The sequence below is a fragment of the Leucoraja erinacea genome, chromosome 25 (assembly GCF_028641065.1).
Source record: "Leucoraja erinacea ecotype New England chromosome 25, Leri_hhj_1, whole genome shotgun sequence".
NCBI classification, from domain to species: domain Eukaryota; kingdom Metazoa; phylum Chordata; class Chondrichthyes; order Rajiformes; family Rajidae; genus Leucoraja; species Leucoraja erinaceus.
The window spans coordinates 29,642,496-29,659,696 of NC_073401.1; the positions used below are offsets into that span (position 1 = coordinate 29,642,496).

The window sequence follows — 17,201 nt, forward strand, 5'->3', positions numbered from 1 at the left end:
CAACACGTCACCCATTCCTTCTCTCCAGAGATGCTGCCTGTCCCGCTGAGTTACTCCAGCATTTTGTGTCTGTCTTTGGTTTAAACCAGCGTCTGCAGTTCCTTCCTACAATGTGATTAGAAGGGGGTAACGTTTAGTGCAAGATAAAGTCCATTAAAGTCCAACTAACGATAGTCCGAGGATCTCCAGTGAGGTGAATGGGAGGTCAGGGCCGATCTCTTGTTGGTGGTAGGATGGTTCAGTTGCCTGATAACAGCTGGGAAGAAACTGTCCCTGAATCTGGAGGTGTGTGCGTTTTCACACTTCTGTACCCATATGTAGTATTTCTGCTGAATGGATAGCACGCAACAAAAGCTTTTCACTGTACTCAAGCTCAAACTCTCACCTGATGGGAGAGGGGAGAAGAGGGAGTGAGATGCTTTCAAGGAAGAGTTAGATAGGGCTCTTAAAGACAGCGGAGTCAGGGGATATGGGGAGAAGGCAGGAACGGGGTACTGATTGTGGATGATCAGCCGTGATCACATTGAGTGGCGGTGCTGGCTCGAAGGGCCGAATGGCCTACTCCTGCACCCATTGTCTATTGAGAATGGTCCTTGATTATGCTGGTGGCCTTGCCGAGGCAGGGAGGTTGGTTTTTGTGATGGTCTGGGCTGCGTCCACAACTCTCTCTCGTCGATAGAGCAATTCAAATCGATCACATGTAAAGCTGTCTGTCAAGTAAGTCACCTTCAAGGGTGCTTTCTCTTCATAATTGAATTATAAGAACTCACTCAGGAGGAAGATTTCGTGCATTATGGTGCATACGTAACTCTTTGCAAACAACTTGCAAGTGACTCAGTTCAGGGGTAATTGGCGATGATCATGACGAGAGAGATACAGTTTCAGCGCGGAAACAGGCACTTCGGCCCATCGAGCCTGCGACGACCAGCGATCCCCGCACACCAACACTACCCCACACACACCAGCGACAATTTACAATTTCTACCGAAGCCAATTAACCTACAATCCCGCACGTCTTTGTGGAGTGTGGGAGGAAACCGGAGCACCCGGGGAAAACCCACTAGGTCACGGGGAGAACGTGCAAACTCCGCACAGACAGCACCCGTGGTCAGGATCGAACCCGGGTCTCTGGCGCTGTGAGGCGGCAACTCTACCGCTGCGCCACGAGCCGCCCCCTAGACGATATAATAGATTTTTGATTAGTTACGGGTGTGTCGGGGGTTATGGGGAGAAGGCAGGAGAATGGAGTTACGGGGGAGAGATAGATCAGCCATGATTGAATGGCGGAGTAGACTTGATGGGCCTCCTTCTGCGCTGTGTCTCCAAACTAAACAAAAGTGCTGAATGAAATGCGAGAATGTGATTTATCTATTAAAGTCCATTCGCAAGTAGCTAAAATTACTAACTTGCCAGTTGAAGATGTCTGAAGAAATGTCCCGAAACCAAATCCTCACCTATCCTTTTTCTCCAGAGATTAGGAACTTTTCTACACAAAGGATGATGGTGTAAGGAACGAGCTGCCAGAGGAGGTAGTTGAAGCAGGTGCTATAAAAAATTTGAACGACATTTGGACAGGTACATGGAGAGGAGAGGTGAATGGGCCAAACGCAGGCAGGTGGGACAAGCATAGATGGGACATGTTTGTCGGTGTGGGAAAACTGGGCTGATGGCCCTGTTCACCGCTGAGCGACTCCAGTACTTTGTCCACCTCACATTTGGCTTGGGCAGGAAATTCATGCGTTGTCTTTCCGCTGACCGATTTGCTCGCAGCAAAAGTTTAGAAGGATGAGAGGGGATCTCATTGAAACGCATAAGATTGTTAAGGGCTTGGACACGCTAGAGGCAGGAAACATGTTCCCGATGTTGGGGGAGTCCAGAACCAGAGGCCACACACAGTTTAAGAATAAGCAGTAAGACATTTAGAACGGAGAAGAGGAAACACTTTTTCTCACAGAGAGTGGTGAGTCTGTGGAATTCTCTGCCTCAGAGGGCAGTGGAGGCAGGTTCTCTGGGTGCTTTCAAGAGAGAGCTAGATAGGGCTCTTAAAAATAGCGGGGTCGGGGAATATGGGGAGAAGGCAGGAACGGGGTACTGATTGGGGATGATCAGCCATGATCACATTGAATGGCGGTGCTGGCTCGAAGGGCCGAATGGCCTACTCCTGCACCTATTGTCTATTGACCTGGAGGTGGAATGGTGGGTTAGAAGATTTTTGATATTGTGGAGGGGGGGGGGGGAGCTCGTTAATAGTTTTTGTCGTTGGTTTGGTGACACAAGAATGTACGTGACTCGGGGGAACCAAGCCCAAAATGTGACTGTATGCAAAGCAGTGATCCACTGAGGCCTACGCACCCGCCAATTTAATTGAGTTCAGAGATAGAGCACGCAAACAAGCCCTTCATCCTTCAGTATGCATTCGGGTGGGTAAGTACATTCTTACAAGAAGGTGCAAAGAACCGGAAGGTAGACAGAAATGCTGGAGAAACTCAGCGGGTGAAGCAGCATCTACGGAGAGAGGGATTAGGCAACGTTTGGTGTCGAGACCCTGCTTCAGACTGAATACTGGGGCAGACAAAGTACTGGTGTAGTTTGAAGAAAGGTCCCACCCTGAAACGTCACCTATCCGTGTTCGTTTCAGTTTAGTTTAGTTTGGAGATACAGCGAGCAAACAGGCGCTTCGGCCCGCCAAATCCGCGCCGACCAGCGATCCCCACACACTTTCCCCCGACACAGACGAGTGACTTATTCGCATTTATACCCAGCCAATTAACCTACAAACCTGTACGTCTTTGGAGTGTGGGAGGAAACTGAAGATCTTGGAGAAAAACTCATGGGGAGAACGTACAAACTCTGTACAGACAACACCTGTAGTCAGGACTGAACCCAGGTCTCGGGTGCTGTGAGGCAGCAACTCTACCCACTGTGCCTTCCACTCCTATGTGTGTGTGTGTGTCTCTCTCTCCCCTCTTATCTCTCTCTCTCTCCCTCTCTCTCTCTCTGTCTCTCAATTCAATTTCAATTTAAAAACTTTATTGGCATGATAAAAACATTGTTATATTGCCAAAGTATAAAACATGACAGATATATTTAAAATGCATAAGTATAAACACAAGTATACAGTGCATGGATAGATATGTCCCTGTACATAAACTTGCAATAGGCCTATAGCCCTTTATTCATGCTACATGTTCTTGCAGCTGTAAGCAGTACAGCACAATAGCAAGTTTAGCAATTCAATATTAATTTCTTAGTGCCAGCTAATGTCAATGAGTGTGTGCGTACATATGTGCATGTTGGTCATTCACCGTCTCTCAGGTTATGGCATGCTGTTACGTATGGTGCACCAACTTTTTTCCACGCAGAGAGTGGTGAATCTCTGGAACTCTCTGCCGCAGAGGGTAGTCGAGGCCACAGTTCATTGGCTATATTTAAGAGGGAGTTAGATGTGGCCCTTGTGGCTAAGGGGATCAGGGGGTATGGAGAGAAGGCAGGTACGGGATACTGAGTTGGATGATCAGCCATGATCATATTGAATGGCGAATGGTGCAGGCTCGAAGGGCCGAATGGCCTCTACTCCTGCACCTATTGTCTATGTTTCTATGTTTCTAAGATGTGCCGTATTTCCTTTGACAAGGATTATTCTTAGTTTTGATGTATCATCTAGTTCTTCAAAATCAGGGGTTGCCACACTGAGTTTGTCAAAGTATGCTTTCCTTGTTTTGTCTATTTTTTTTGCATTTTAGGAGGAAGTTACACCTCTGTTTCAACCTCATCTGTTGAACAGTGGCCCCATATTCTGTTGTCTCTTGGTTGCCAGAATCTCTTCTGTCTTCCTTTTTCAACTGCCAAGTAGTGGTCACTTAACCTGTATTTCTGTCTCTGCTCTATGTCTCTAACAGTTGAGAGACAGTCTGCCAATTTATAGTCTCTTTTTAGGGCATGGTAACATTCTAATCTGCTTTGGGTTTTGGTTTCTTTATCCCAATGTTCCAAGTACGTTTCTTTACATTGTTTGATAATTTGGTTCACTCTAACTGGTGACTGGGGGTCAGTATTGATCTGGGGCCGGTCAGGGTTTAACTGGATAGGGGTAGTTAGTTGGTTACACAAAAAAGCTGGAGAAACTCAGCGGGTGCAGCAGCATCTATGGAGCGAAGGAAATAGGCGACGTTTCGGGCCGAAACCCTTGGTTTCGGCCCGAAACGTTGCCTATTTCCTTCGCTCCATAGATGCTGCTGCACCCGCTGAGTTTCTCCAGCTTTTTTGTGTAACCTTCGATTCTCCAGCATCTGCAGTTCCCTCTTAAACAGGGGTAGTTAGTTTCAGTACCAACTGACACAGGGAACATTTCTGGGCTTCCCTCTTGTGTTTGAAAGGCTTTAAACTGGAGGGTATCTGGGGGGCTAGATTTAAGGTGATTCCAAAAACCTAGTGCTCTTTTGTGGATATTTATTATCAGTGGGTATCTGCCTAGTTCTGCCCTACATGCGATTGTTGGTGTTTTCCTTTGGATACGGAGGATGTTCCGACAAAATTCTCTCCCTCTCTCTCCCTCTGACTCACTCTCTCTCCTCCCTCAGTCTCTCTCTCAGTCTCTCCCCCACCAGAGTGATAGGTTGTTGTGAGCAGCGCAGGGTGGTTTGAAGCATGGTGTAACCGCACAGTGAGATCGCTTTCTGCACAGTTGCTGTTGCAACAGCAAGATGAATCGAGGCTTGTGAAGGCATGTGTAGGTATTCTCACCCACACTGGCTCAGTGAACTGAACAACCTACTTTTGTCGAGCAAGAATCTCCCTGTCTGTCTGTCATGCCTCCAGCCCTTCCCTGGTATCCAACTGCAAGCTGGCTTCGATCAGACGTGTACTTTAGAAGACAAGAGGTGCTGGAGTACCTTATAGATACGGCACGGTGGCGCAGCGGTAGAGTTACTGCCTCACAGCGCCAGAGACCCGGGTTCAATCCTGACTACGGGTGCTGTCTGTACGGAGTTTGCACGTTTCCTCCGGGTGCTCCGGTTTCCACCCACCCTCCAAAGACGTGCGGGTTTGTAGGTTAATCGACCCTCTGTAAACTTCCCCCCCCCAGCGTGAATGGGGCGTGGACTCGGTGGGCCGAAGGGCCTGTTTCCCTGCTGTATTGGAACTAAACTATAATGTTTAAGGGGGGAATGGAGCGGCTGGGCTTGTACACTCTGGAGTTTAGAAGGATGAGAGGGATTCTCATTGAAACATATAGGATTGTTAAGGGCTTGGACACGCTTGATGCAGGAAACATGTTCCCAATGTTGGGGGGAGTCCAGAACCAGGGGCCACACACAGTTTAAGAATAAGGAGCAAGCCATTTAGAACGGAGATGAGGAAACACTTTTTCTCACAGAGAGTGGTGAGTCTGTGGAATTCTCTACCTCAGAGGGCGGTGGATGCTTTCAAGAGAGAGTTATATAGGGCTCTTAAAAATAGCGGAGTCAGGGGATATGGGGAGAAGGCAGGAACGGGGTAGTGATTGGGGATGATCAGCCGTGATCGCATTGAATGGCGGTGCTGCCTCGAAGGGCCGAATGGCCTCTACTCCTGCATCTATTGTCTATTGACTATTGGGAGGGAGATCTAGGATCTAAACCCAGCAATGGTGAAAGAGAGACAATTGTATTGGCAAATTTTGATTGTGTGTAAGTTGGAGGGAAGATAGCAAGTGCAGAGAATATCTACAAGGATATTCGACACAAAGTGCTGGAGTAACTCAGCAGGACAGGCAGCGTGTCTGGAGAGAAGGAATGGGTGCCGTTTCGGGTCGAGACCCTTCCTCAGACTGTAGCTTGGGCAGACTTGCCCTTTTCTTCCTTGCCCTTTATTCCTTTAGTTTAGTTTATATTTAGAGACACAGCGCGGAAACAGGCCCTTCGGCCCACCGGGTCCGTGCCGACCAGCGATCCCCGCACATTAACACTATCCTACACACACTAGGGACAATTTCTACATTTACACCAAGTCAATTAACCTACAAACTCTGCACGTCTTTGGAGTGTGGGAGGAAACCGAAGATCCCGGAGAAAACCCACGCAGGTCACGGGGAAAACGTGCAAACTCCGTACAGACAGCACTCGTAGTCGGGATCGATCCCGGGTCTCCGGTGCTGTGAGGCAGCAACTCTGCCGCTGCGCCACCGTGTCGCGATTTAATAGCAACCTGAGGGGTAACTTTTTTTCACTTGGAGGGTGGTGTGTATATCAAGTCAAGTCAAGTCAAGTTTATTTGTCACATACACATACGAGATGTGCAGTGAAATGAAAGTGGCAATGCTCGCGGACTTTTGTGCAAAAGACAAACAACAAAACAACCAAACAAACTATAAACACAATCATAACACACATATTCTTTTACATAATAAATAATGGAAGGAAAAACGTTCTGTAGAGTTAGTCCCTGGTGAGATAGGCGTTTACAGTCTGAATCGCCTCTGGGAAGAAACTCCTTCTCAACCTCTCCGTTCTCACCGCATGGCAACGGAGGCGTTTGCCTGACCGTAGCAGCTGGAACAGTCCGTTGCAGGGGTGGAAGGGGTCTCCCATGATTTTGTTTGCTCTGGAGTTGCACCTCCTGTTGTATAGTTCCTGCAGGGGGGTGAGTGAAGTTCCCATAGTGCGTTCGGCAGGGGTGGAAGGGGTCTCCCATGATATGGGACGAGCTGTCAGAGGAGGCAGGGACTATAACTGCACTTGAACAGGTACGTGGATACGAAAGGGATATGGGCCAAATGTGGGCAGATGGGACTAGCATAGATGGGTCAGCATAGATGGGTTGGGCTGAAGGGCCTGTTTACGTGCTGTTTGGCTCCATGCCTAAGCTCAGGAAACCACTTCAATGCTACGTTGCTCTATTGATGTTCTTTGGTTACTGATTGCATACGTGATCTCGATCAACGGAAATGTCTGCAATGTTCGAGATGCTTTTATCTGTGAGAAGGAACTGGAGATGCTGCTTTACGCTGAAGATAAACGCAGCATGCTGCAGTATCTCAGCGGGACAGGCAGTCAGTCCGGGTTGAGACCCTTCTTCAGACTTTTTAGACCCGAGACGTCACCCACTCCTTCTCTCCACAGATGCTGCCTATCCCGCTGAGTTACTCCAGCATTTTGTGTCTGTCTTTTCATATATATATAGGCAAAATGCTGGAGAAACTCAGCGGGTGCAGCAGCACCTATGGAGCGAAGGAAATAGGCAACGTTTCGGGAAGAAACCCAAAAGGAAATAGGCAACGTTTCGGGCCGAAACCCGGAAGGGTTTCGTCCCGAAACGTTGCCTATTTCCTTCGCTCCATAGATGCTGCTGCACCCGCTGAGTTTCTCCAGCATTTTTGTGTACCTTCGATTTTCCAGACATCTGCAGTTCCTTCTTAAACATCTAAAATTAATACCCCGTTCTTGTTTTCTCCCCACATCCCTTGATTCGGTTAGCCCTAACTTTCTTGAAAACATCCAGTGAATCGGCCTCCACTGCCTTCTGCGGCAGAGAATTCCACAGATTCACAACTCTCTGGGTGAAAAAGATTTTCCTCATCTCAGTCCTAAATGGCCGACCCCTTATTCTTAAACTGTGTGTGACCCCTGGTTCTGGACACCCCCCAACATGTGGGGGAACATTTGTCCTCCATCTAGCCTGTCCAATCCTTTAAGAATGTTATGTTTCTATAAGATCCCCTCTAAATCCTCCTAAATTCTAGTTTAGACAGACAGATAGACGGAAATATCTTGCAGCGCTTCAAGGAAGCTCTGGCTATGCCACAAGACTTTGCAAACATCTTCACAGCCCACTGACAACTGAACCATCCTACCACAACATCCTGGGATGTCAGGACTGTCTTATGAGGAAAGACTGGATAGACTTGGTTTATACTCTCTAGAATTTAGGAGATTGAGAGGGGATCTTATAGAAACTTGCAAAATTCTTAAGGGGTTGGACAGGCTAGATGCAGGAAGATTGTTCCCGATGTTAGGGAAGTCCAGGACAAGGGGTCACAGCTTAAGGATAAAGGGGAAATCCTTTAAAACCGAGATGAGAAGAACTTTTTTGACACACAGAGTGGTGAATCTCTGGAACTCTCTGCCACAGAGGGTAGTTGAGGCCCGACAGTTCATTGGCTATATTTAAGAGGGAGTTAGATGTGGCCCTATGTGGCTAAGGGAATCAGGGGGGGGTATGGAGAGAAGGCAGGTACGGGATACTGAGTTGGATGATCAGCCATGATCATATTGAATGGCGGTGCAGGCTCGAAGGGCCGAATGGCCTCTACTCCTGCACACCTAATTTCTATGTTTCTAAACAAGACAGCAGTGCTGAACTGCCATCGACCTCATTGGCGACCCTCGGATTACCTTTGATCGGACTTAAGCCCCTGTCCCACTGTACGAGATAATTCACGAGTTCTCCCGAGTTTTCCCCCGATTCGAACTCGGAGACTGTCCGTAGCGGGTCCGTAGGAGTTCGTGGACGTTAAAAAGTCACAATTTTTTTCATCACGAGTATTTTTCATCACAGTGTCGATTTTACCGGATTTTTACCGGATTTCCCGAGTACCTACCGTCGCTCGTACGAGCCGCTACGAGACATCCGTGAACTCCTACGGACCCGCTACGGACGTTCTCCGAGCTCAAATCAGGGGAAAACTCGGGAGAACTCCTGAATTACCTCGTACAGTGGGACTGGCCCTTTAGCTAAATCCTTCTAAATTCTAGAAATAGGCGGCTGTCACTCTACTCAACAACGTACCTCGGTGACTGCCAATCACCCGGACACTTATTATTATTTATTCAAATCATTTGCTATGTCGCTCTTCCAGGGAGATGCTAAATGCATTTCGTTGTCTCTGTACTGTGCACTGACAATGACAATTAAAATTGAATCTGAAACTGAATCTGAATCTGAGCTGGCTTCACCTTGCAACAACTAAACGTTATTCCCTTTATCACGAATCTGTACACTGCAAATGGCTCGATTGGAATCATGTGTTGTCTTTCCGCTGACTGGTTAGCACGCAACAAAAAGCTTTTCGCTGTACCTCGGTACACGTGACAATAAACTGAACTGAACTTCAGCTCTACGAGCTACGATGTTCAAAGAACGGCAGATGCTGGAAAAATCGAAGGTAGACAAAAGTGCTGGAGAAACTCAGCGGGTGCAGCAGCATCTATGTGGAGCGAAGGAAATAGGCAACGTTTCGGGACGAAACCCTTCCGGGTTTCGGCCCGAAACGTTGCCTATTTCCTTTTGGGTTTCGTCCCGAATTGAAGGTAGACTGAAATGGTGGAGAAACTCAGCGGGTGAGTCGGCATCTATGGAGCGAAGGAAATAGGCGACTGTGATTTGTTATGATAAAATTTGATTAAAAAATTGAAGCTGTACAATAATTGTAGCTGCCGAGCGACTTATCCGTCTAATAAAAATAAATTTAAAAAAAAAAAGGAAATAGGCATCTCGACCCGAAACGTCGCCTCTTTCCTTCGCTCCATAGATGCTGCGGCACCCGCTGAGTTTCTACAGCGTTTTTGTCTACCATTTAGATAATAATCTGTTATAGTCCCTGCCTCAACTACCTCCTCTGGCAGCTCAGACTGAAGAAGGGGCTAGACCCGAAACGTCAACCTATTCCTCCGCTCATTAGATGCTGCCTCACCCGCTAAGTCAACTTAATTTGTTGCACACACACACACATACATACAAGATGTACAGTGAAATGAATGTGGCAATGCCTGCAGAACTGAACAGAACCAGTATTTACATTTTAAAAACAGGAGGCACAACAGTATTTACGCCCCTGGTGAGATCACAGTTTACAATCCTGACGGCCTGTGGGAAGAAACTCCATTCTCAGCCTCTCTGTTCTCACAGCGTGACAGCGGAGGCGTGCGTTTGCCTGACCCGTAGCAGCTGGAACAGCCCGTTGCTGGGGCGGGAGGGGTCGTTCATGATCTCGTTGGCTCTGGATCTGCGCAAAATCGGCGCCAGGCACACGTGCAAACCCCGCGTGGTTGCCCAGCCACCCACGCCCTCCCATGCCACCTTTGCCAGGTAACCTGCTGCCTTGCCTGCTCGACAAAACTTGGTTCAAGTCAATTCAAGTCAAGTTTATTTGTCACATACACATACGAGATGTGCAGTGAAATGAAAGTGGCAATGCTCGCGGACTTTTGTGCAAAAGACAAACAAACAAAACAACCAAACAAATTATAAACACAATCATAACACACATATTCTTTTACATAATAAATAATGGAAGGAAAAACGTTCTGTAGAGTTAGTCCCTGGTGAGATAGGCGTTTACAGTCCGAATTGCCTCTGGGAAGAAACTCCTTCTCAACCTCTCCGTTCTCACCGCATGGCAACGGAGGCGTTTGCCTGACAATAGCAGCTGGAACAGTCCGTTGCAGGGGTGGAAGGGGTCTCTCATGATACTGTTGGCTCTGGAGTTGCACCTCCTGTTGTATAGTTCCTGCAGGGGGGAGAGTGAAGTTCCCATAGTGTGTTCGGCCGAACGCACTACTCTCTGCAGAGCCTTCTTGTCCTCGGCAGAGCAATTCCCAAACATGCAAAAACAGGTGGCTGGATCGCTGAGGAGAACCTGCTTCTGTGGCGTTCTCGTGATTTGAATGGCATGAGTAATTGGCAGCCCATAATTAAGTCATCTTCAAACAAACTCATGGCCTATTGTCTTATTGTCTTATCATAAGGTCATAAGTGATAGGAGCAGAATTTTGGCCATTCAGCCCATCGAGTCTACTCCGCCATTCAATCATGGCTGATCTATCTCTCCCTCCTAACCCCATCCTCCTGCCTTCTCCCCGTGACCCCTGGTACCAGTTTAGTTTAGAGATACAGCACGGCAACAGGCCCTTCGGCCCATCCTGTCCACACTGGCCAGCGATCACTAACACTGTCCTAGTTACAATTTTACCGGAGCCAATTAACCTACAAACTGCACGTCTTTGGAGTGGTGGGAGGAAAACCGGAGTTGCCGGAGGGAACCCGCGCTGGTCACGAGGAGAAGGTGTCGCCCATTCCTTCTCTCCAGAGATGCTGCCTCACCCGCTGAGTTACTCCAGCATTCTGTGTCCACCTTCGATTTAAACCAGCATCTGCAGTTCTTTCTAACTTGGTGACTTGGATAGGCTGGGTGAGTGGGCAAATGTTTGGCAGATGCAGTATAATGTGGATAAATGTGAGGTTATCCATTTTGGTGGCAAAAACGGGAAAGCAGACTATTATCTAAATGGTGGCCGATTGGGAAAGGGGGAGATGCAGCGAGACCTGGGTGTCATGGTACACCAGTCATTGAAGGTAGGCATGCAGGTGCAGCAGGCAGTAAAGAAAGCGAATGGTATGTTAGCTTTCATTGCAAAAGGATTTGAGTATAGGAGCAGAGAGGTTCTACTGCAGTTGTACAGGGTCTTGGTGAGACCACACCTGGAGTATTGCGTACAGTTTTGGTCTCCAAATCTGAGGAAGGACATTATTGCCATAGAGGGAGTGCAGAGAAAGGTTCACCAGACTGATTCCTGGGATGTCAGGACTGTCTTATGAAGAAAGAGACGGATAGACTTGGTTTATACTCTCTAGAATTTAGAAGATTGAGAGGGGATCTTATAGAAACTTACAAAATTCTTAAGGGGTTGGACAGGCTAGATGCAGGAAGATTGTTCCCGATGTTAGGGAAGTCCAGGACAAGGGGTCACAGCTTAAGGATAAGGGGGAAATCCTTTAAAACCGAGATGAGAAGAACTTTTTTTCACACAGAGAGTGGTGAATCTCTGGAACTCTCTGCCACAGAGGGCAGTTGAGGCCAGTTCATTGGCTATATTTAAGAGGGAGTTAGATGTGGCCCTAGTGGCTAAGGGGATCAGGGGGTATGGAGAGAAGGCAGGTACGGGATACTGAGTTGGATGATCAGCCATGATCATATTGAATGGCGGTGCAGGCTCGAAGGGCCGAATGGCCTACTCCTGCACCTAATTTCTATGTTTCTAACATAAACTAAACTCTGCTTTAAAAATACCCAATGACTTGCCCCCGACACTCTGTACAGACGGCACTCGAGGTCAGGATCGAACCCGGGTCCCTGGCGCTGTGAGGCTGCAGTTCTACCTGTTTGCTGGAAGAAATCAATGGGATGTAAAGGGCCTATCCCACTTAGGCTATTTTTCGAGGCGACTGCCAGCGACTGTCATAGTCGTGGCAGGTCGCCGAAAAACCGGAGGCTGGACCCCCTCTTTGACATAAAATTTGAAATAGAATCACGTTCCCGATGTTGGGGGAGTCTAGAACCAGGGGCCACACACAGTTTAAGAATGAGGAGTAAGCCATTTAGAATGGAGACGAGGAAACACTTTTTCTCACAGAGAGTGGTGAGTCTGTGGAATTCTCTGCCTCAGAGGGCGGTGGAGGCCGGTTCTCTGGATACTTTCAAGAGAGAGCTAGATAGGGCTCTTAAAGATAGTGGATATGGGGAGAAGGCAGGAACGGGGTACTGATTGTAGATGATCAGCCATGATCACATTGAATGGCGGTGCTGGCTCGAAGGGCCAAATGGCCTACTCCTGTACCTATTATCTATTGTCCTTTGAACATATCTGACCTTCTCTCTCTCTGTGCATCTTTCCTGTTGTAGGTGGATACAGTTTGATGAATCAGAGGTGAAGATGGAACTCTCAAACCATGCCAAACAATTACTATTGCAGCTGAACCAACAGAGGAGCAAAGGTTTCTTCTGCGATGTCATCATCGTGGTGGAGAATGCCCTGTTCCGCGCCCACAAGAACATCCTGGCGGCCAGCAGCATGTACTTCAAGTCCCTCGTTTTGCACGACAACCTCATCAACCTGGACACGGACATGGTCAACGCCGCCATCTTCCGCCAGATCCTGGACTTCATCTACACGGGCAAGTTGCCGATGACCGAGCAGGCCAGCGAGCAGAACGTCAACGGCCTCCTCACAGCCGCCAGCTACCTCCAGCTCCACGACCTCACCGCGCTATGCCGCAAGAAGATGAAACGCAACGGCAAGACCCTGCACCACGGCAAGCTGGCGGGGGGGCCCAACCCGGGCAAGCCCGGGCGAGGCCACCGACTGCCGTCCACGCCGGTCATCCAGAGCCGTTTCGCCGGCTCGTCCGACGGGCTGAAGCGGCTGTCGGCGATGGAGCCGGGAGCCGGCGGCGGCGGCGGCGGCGAGGAGTTTTACGTCCCCGGCTCCAACAAGGGCGGCGGTGGCTCCTCCTCCTCCTCCTCGCACCCGCGCGGGCAGAAGGGCGGCAACGGTAACGCCAACGGCGGCGACCAGGACGAGCAGATGCTGGGCCTCGACCTGTCGAAGAAGAGCCCGCCGTTACCGCCGGCGCAGCATCAGCAGCAGCAGCCGCCGCACGTGGCGGCCTCTCAGGAAGACATGCAGCTGGGGGAGTGCGGGCAAGGCTCGCCCAACTCCTCCACCGCCAACACCGAGGACAGGGCGGAGGGCGGCGAGGGGCCGGACAGGAGCGAGGGCGGAGACGGCGGTGGTCAGGGCGCGCCCGATACCAAGGGCTACCACCGCCTGGCCCCGCACCACCCGCCCGGCTGGATCAAGCATGAGATGCCTTACGGGCGGCAGGACAACTGTAGGGAGGACGGGTCGACACTGATGAACGGTGTGATCATGGGGCCGCTGGTCAAGTCTCTGGACCGGGACCGGGAGCGGGAGAGAGACAGGGAGAGGGAGGGGCCCCACCCTTACTGCAAGGAGGTAGGGAGGGGGGGAGAGGAGGAGGAGGAGAACGGGAAGGAGTACAGCGAGGAGAGCGGCCAGAGCGAGGAGGACACCGGCCAGCCCAGCGCCCACGCCTACCGCCCTGGCCCCGACGGCTTTGAGCCGGTGGTGTACGGAGACAACCTGTACGTCTGCATCCCCTGCGGCAAGGGCTTCCCCAGCTCGGAGCAGCTCAACTCGCACGTGGAGAGCCACACGGAGGAGGACCTGTACATCAAGGATGAGGAGGCGGTGGCGGATGGGCTGGCGGCCCAGAGCCTGGCCTTCGCCGGAGACTCGCGGCCCTACAAGTGCTCGGTGTGCGAGAAGAGCTACCGCGACCCGTCCACGCTGCGCCAGCATGAGAAGACGCACTGGCTCTCCCGGCCCTTCCCCTGCAACATCTGCGGCAAGATGTTCACCCAGCGCGGCACCATGACCCGACACATGCGCAGCCACCTGGGCCTCAAGCCCTTCGCCTGCGAGGAGTGCGGGATGCGCTTCACCCGCCAGTACCGGCTGACCGAGCACATGCGCGTCCACTCCGGCGAGAAGCCCTACGAGTGCCAGGTGTGCGGCGGCAAGTTCACCCAACAACGCAACCTGATCAGCCACATGCGCATGCATACCTCACCCACATAGAAACCAAAGACTCCGCGCGCGCCTCATCTCCCCACCGCGTGTCGGCACGAACCGCAGGTGCTGGCTCACACCCCCCCCCCAAGGCAGACACTAGAGCTGGATGTACTCAACGGGTCGGGCAGCATCTATGGAGGACAAAGAAAAATAAAGGAAAAATAGGTGCCATCTTGTGTAGGAAGCAACAGCGGATGCTGATTTATACCGCCAAGGCAGACAATAGAGCTGGATGTACTCAACGGGTCGGGCAGCATCTCTGGAGGAAAAATAAAAAAAGGAATCGGTGACATTTCGGGTCTGAAGAGGGTCTCGAACCCGAAACGCCACGACATGTGTGACATTTTTTTGTGTAGGAAACAACTGCAGATGCTGGTTTTACACCGAAGATACGACACGAACATGTAGGAAACAACTGCAGATGCTGGTTTTACACCGAAGATACGACACGACATGCTGGAGTAACTCAGCGGGACAGCGTCTCTGGAGAGAGAGAAAGGGGGGAAAAAAGGAATGGGTGACATTTCCTTTCATTTCAGTCTGAAGAAAGGTCCCGGCCCCGACACTTCACCTCGAGGGTCAAGAATGAAGGAGGAAGGATGTTGGTTTACACCGAAGGTTGACACAAAACGCTGGAGTAACTCAGCGGGACTGGGCAGCTTCTCTGGAGAGAGAAGGAATGGGGTGGCCATTCGGGGTCGAGACCGAGAGTCAGGGGAGAGGGAGGCAGAGAGATAAGGAAGGGTAAGGTGTGAAAACGGGTGCATCCCAGTTAGAGCAACAAAGTTCTTTTCCCCCTCCTATCTCTCACCTAGTCCTTCACTCCAGAGATGCTGCCCGACCCGCTGAGTCAATCCAGCCTTTTTGTGTCTCGTCCCGTCCCTGTCCTCTCCCCCTCTCCTCTCTTCTCCTCCCTCTCTTTTGTTATTTTGTTCCTTCAAGGGGGAGAGAGTTTGCAGGGGAGAGAGAGAACGACCTCACCATCCCCATCAGAGAACGGGGTATAGAGTCTGCGAAATGCTTTCGGGAAGGGGGGAAGGGGAAAAGGAGCGAGGAATCTTTTTCGTTTCCAATAATCGTTTAGAGAGGAAAGGAGAAAATAGTTCTCGAGAGGCACTTGTTTCACTAAAGAGTAAAAATGAGGACATGTGACGTTTTTTCGACGCGAATGTTTCAACTGGAAGGGGGGAATGGGTGCGGTGGGGGGAGGGGAGTGGGGGGTTGTTTGGGCTAGGCTGATATTTGCTGCAATTATGTACATTTCCATTATAATATTTCCTCTGTTCACTCACTGAGCAAGCCTGGCTGAAGGGACTTAATGATGTTGCTACCTCTTCACGACAATAATTTATAAGAGAGTTTAAAATAAAATCAATAATAGGGTAGATTCAAAGAGCATTGGGCGGCAGGGAATGAGGTTAGTATTTTTTTTTTTTTTTTAAACGTATAATGAATTTAAGATGCAAGGTTTTCCATCCCAGCATTATGGATCTTTGGCAGACTTGATTTCATCTCCAAGCTGGGCCAGATAAGACTTTGTGGTCTTGTCTGTTTTTTTGACCAAATTATCTTTGAAACGAAAAAGTGTGTGTAGGTGTGTTGAATTTTTGAGCCATATCCCGCCAGGCCTGTAGCGATCAGTCTCATGGATGGATCTGTAGGAGGGGAGAGAGTGGTGGTGAGGAGAGGCAGAGGGAGGGGGGGTGTGTGTGTGTGTGGGGGACGAGGGGGGCTTGTATTTTTCAATAGCTTTTTTTCCACTGGTCAGATGCTGAAACCCAAGAGATCATGATTTTTTTGATTTTTTTTTTTCCTTTAAAGCATGTGGGCTTGTGTTTACAAAGGCCTGCCTCTCCGCGGGGCCAGGGCTGTTGCTCTTAGCATGGTACGATGTTATAACATGCTGAGGAAAGCTGGTAGCTAGCTGTACATTCCTAACGAAACCAAATTCTCAATCGCTGCGTAGAAGCAAAGACTGTAAAGAACCAGGGGCATGCCGGTGGCAAACTTTGACAGCTTTGATTGGAAAAGTTTTCCAAAGGAACTTGTTGGAAAAAGTTTACACAATATTTGTCTGAGCGCACGTACCTCCAAAGGCCCTAACTCAAAGATACAGAAAAGCTTTTTTTTTCCTAAAATAAAAAAAAGAGAAACAAATATATATATAGGGCTGGTTTAGGGTTATTTTTTTTTTTTTTTTAATTTTAAGATTTTCGTGTTTTTTTTTTCCTCGTTTATTTGTTAATTCTCTCTCACTTTTGACAATTCAAACATTGTACGCATCTGGATTTGAAGGGGGGGGGTGAGGGGGAGAAAGATACCTTTTTTTATAGTCTGCAATGGCTGCATAGGTACTAAACAGGTGGCAATTGGCAAGGAGAGGACTTCTTGTGTAAGAACCTTTTCAGGAGCAGTGGATTTGAATTTGACAGCAAACGCATTCTTACCTAAGAGACACTAGGGCACGTCTCGAGACATGCCATTCATGATTTATTTTTCCCAAAGTACTTTTTTTTGTTTTTGTTTTTGTTTTAAATATATATATTTAATATATATATTATATATATATATGTTGGGATGGAACAAAGATTTAAACTAGTGATTACGGCTTAAACAAATGAGAGAAAGAGAAGAGAAGAAAAAAAAACGAGTGCATGATATTGTCCTCAGCACTTAAATAGGTGAATGACTGTATGTCTGTGTACAGCAAGTAAATTGTACGGGGAGGAGCTGCTGATAGCGGTGTAATCCGAAGATGGACACTAAAAACTGGAGGAACTCAGCGGGTCG

The 17,201-nt window shown here is 49.1% G+C and overlaps 1 protein-coding gene across 2 annotated transcripts in view; it reads left to right on the top strand.

Moving 5' to 3' along the window:
* hic2 (hypermethylated in cancer 2) overlaps positions 1–14,803 on the top strand; it is a 74,180-nt gene extending 59,377 nt beyond the window's left edge. For both annotated transcript variants that reach the window (XM_055655410.1, XM_055655411.1), the window contains exon 2: positions 12,659–14,803. In XM_055655410.1, coding sequence (XP_055511385.1) covers positions 12,690–14,417 — 1,728 coding nt within the window. In that variant the 5' untranslated portion in view covers positions 12,659–12,689 and the 3' untranslated portion in view covers positions 14,418–14,803. The remainder of the gene's footprint in view (positions 1–12,658) is intronic.
* Positions 14,804–17,201: the final 2,398 nt, after the last annotated feature.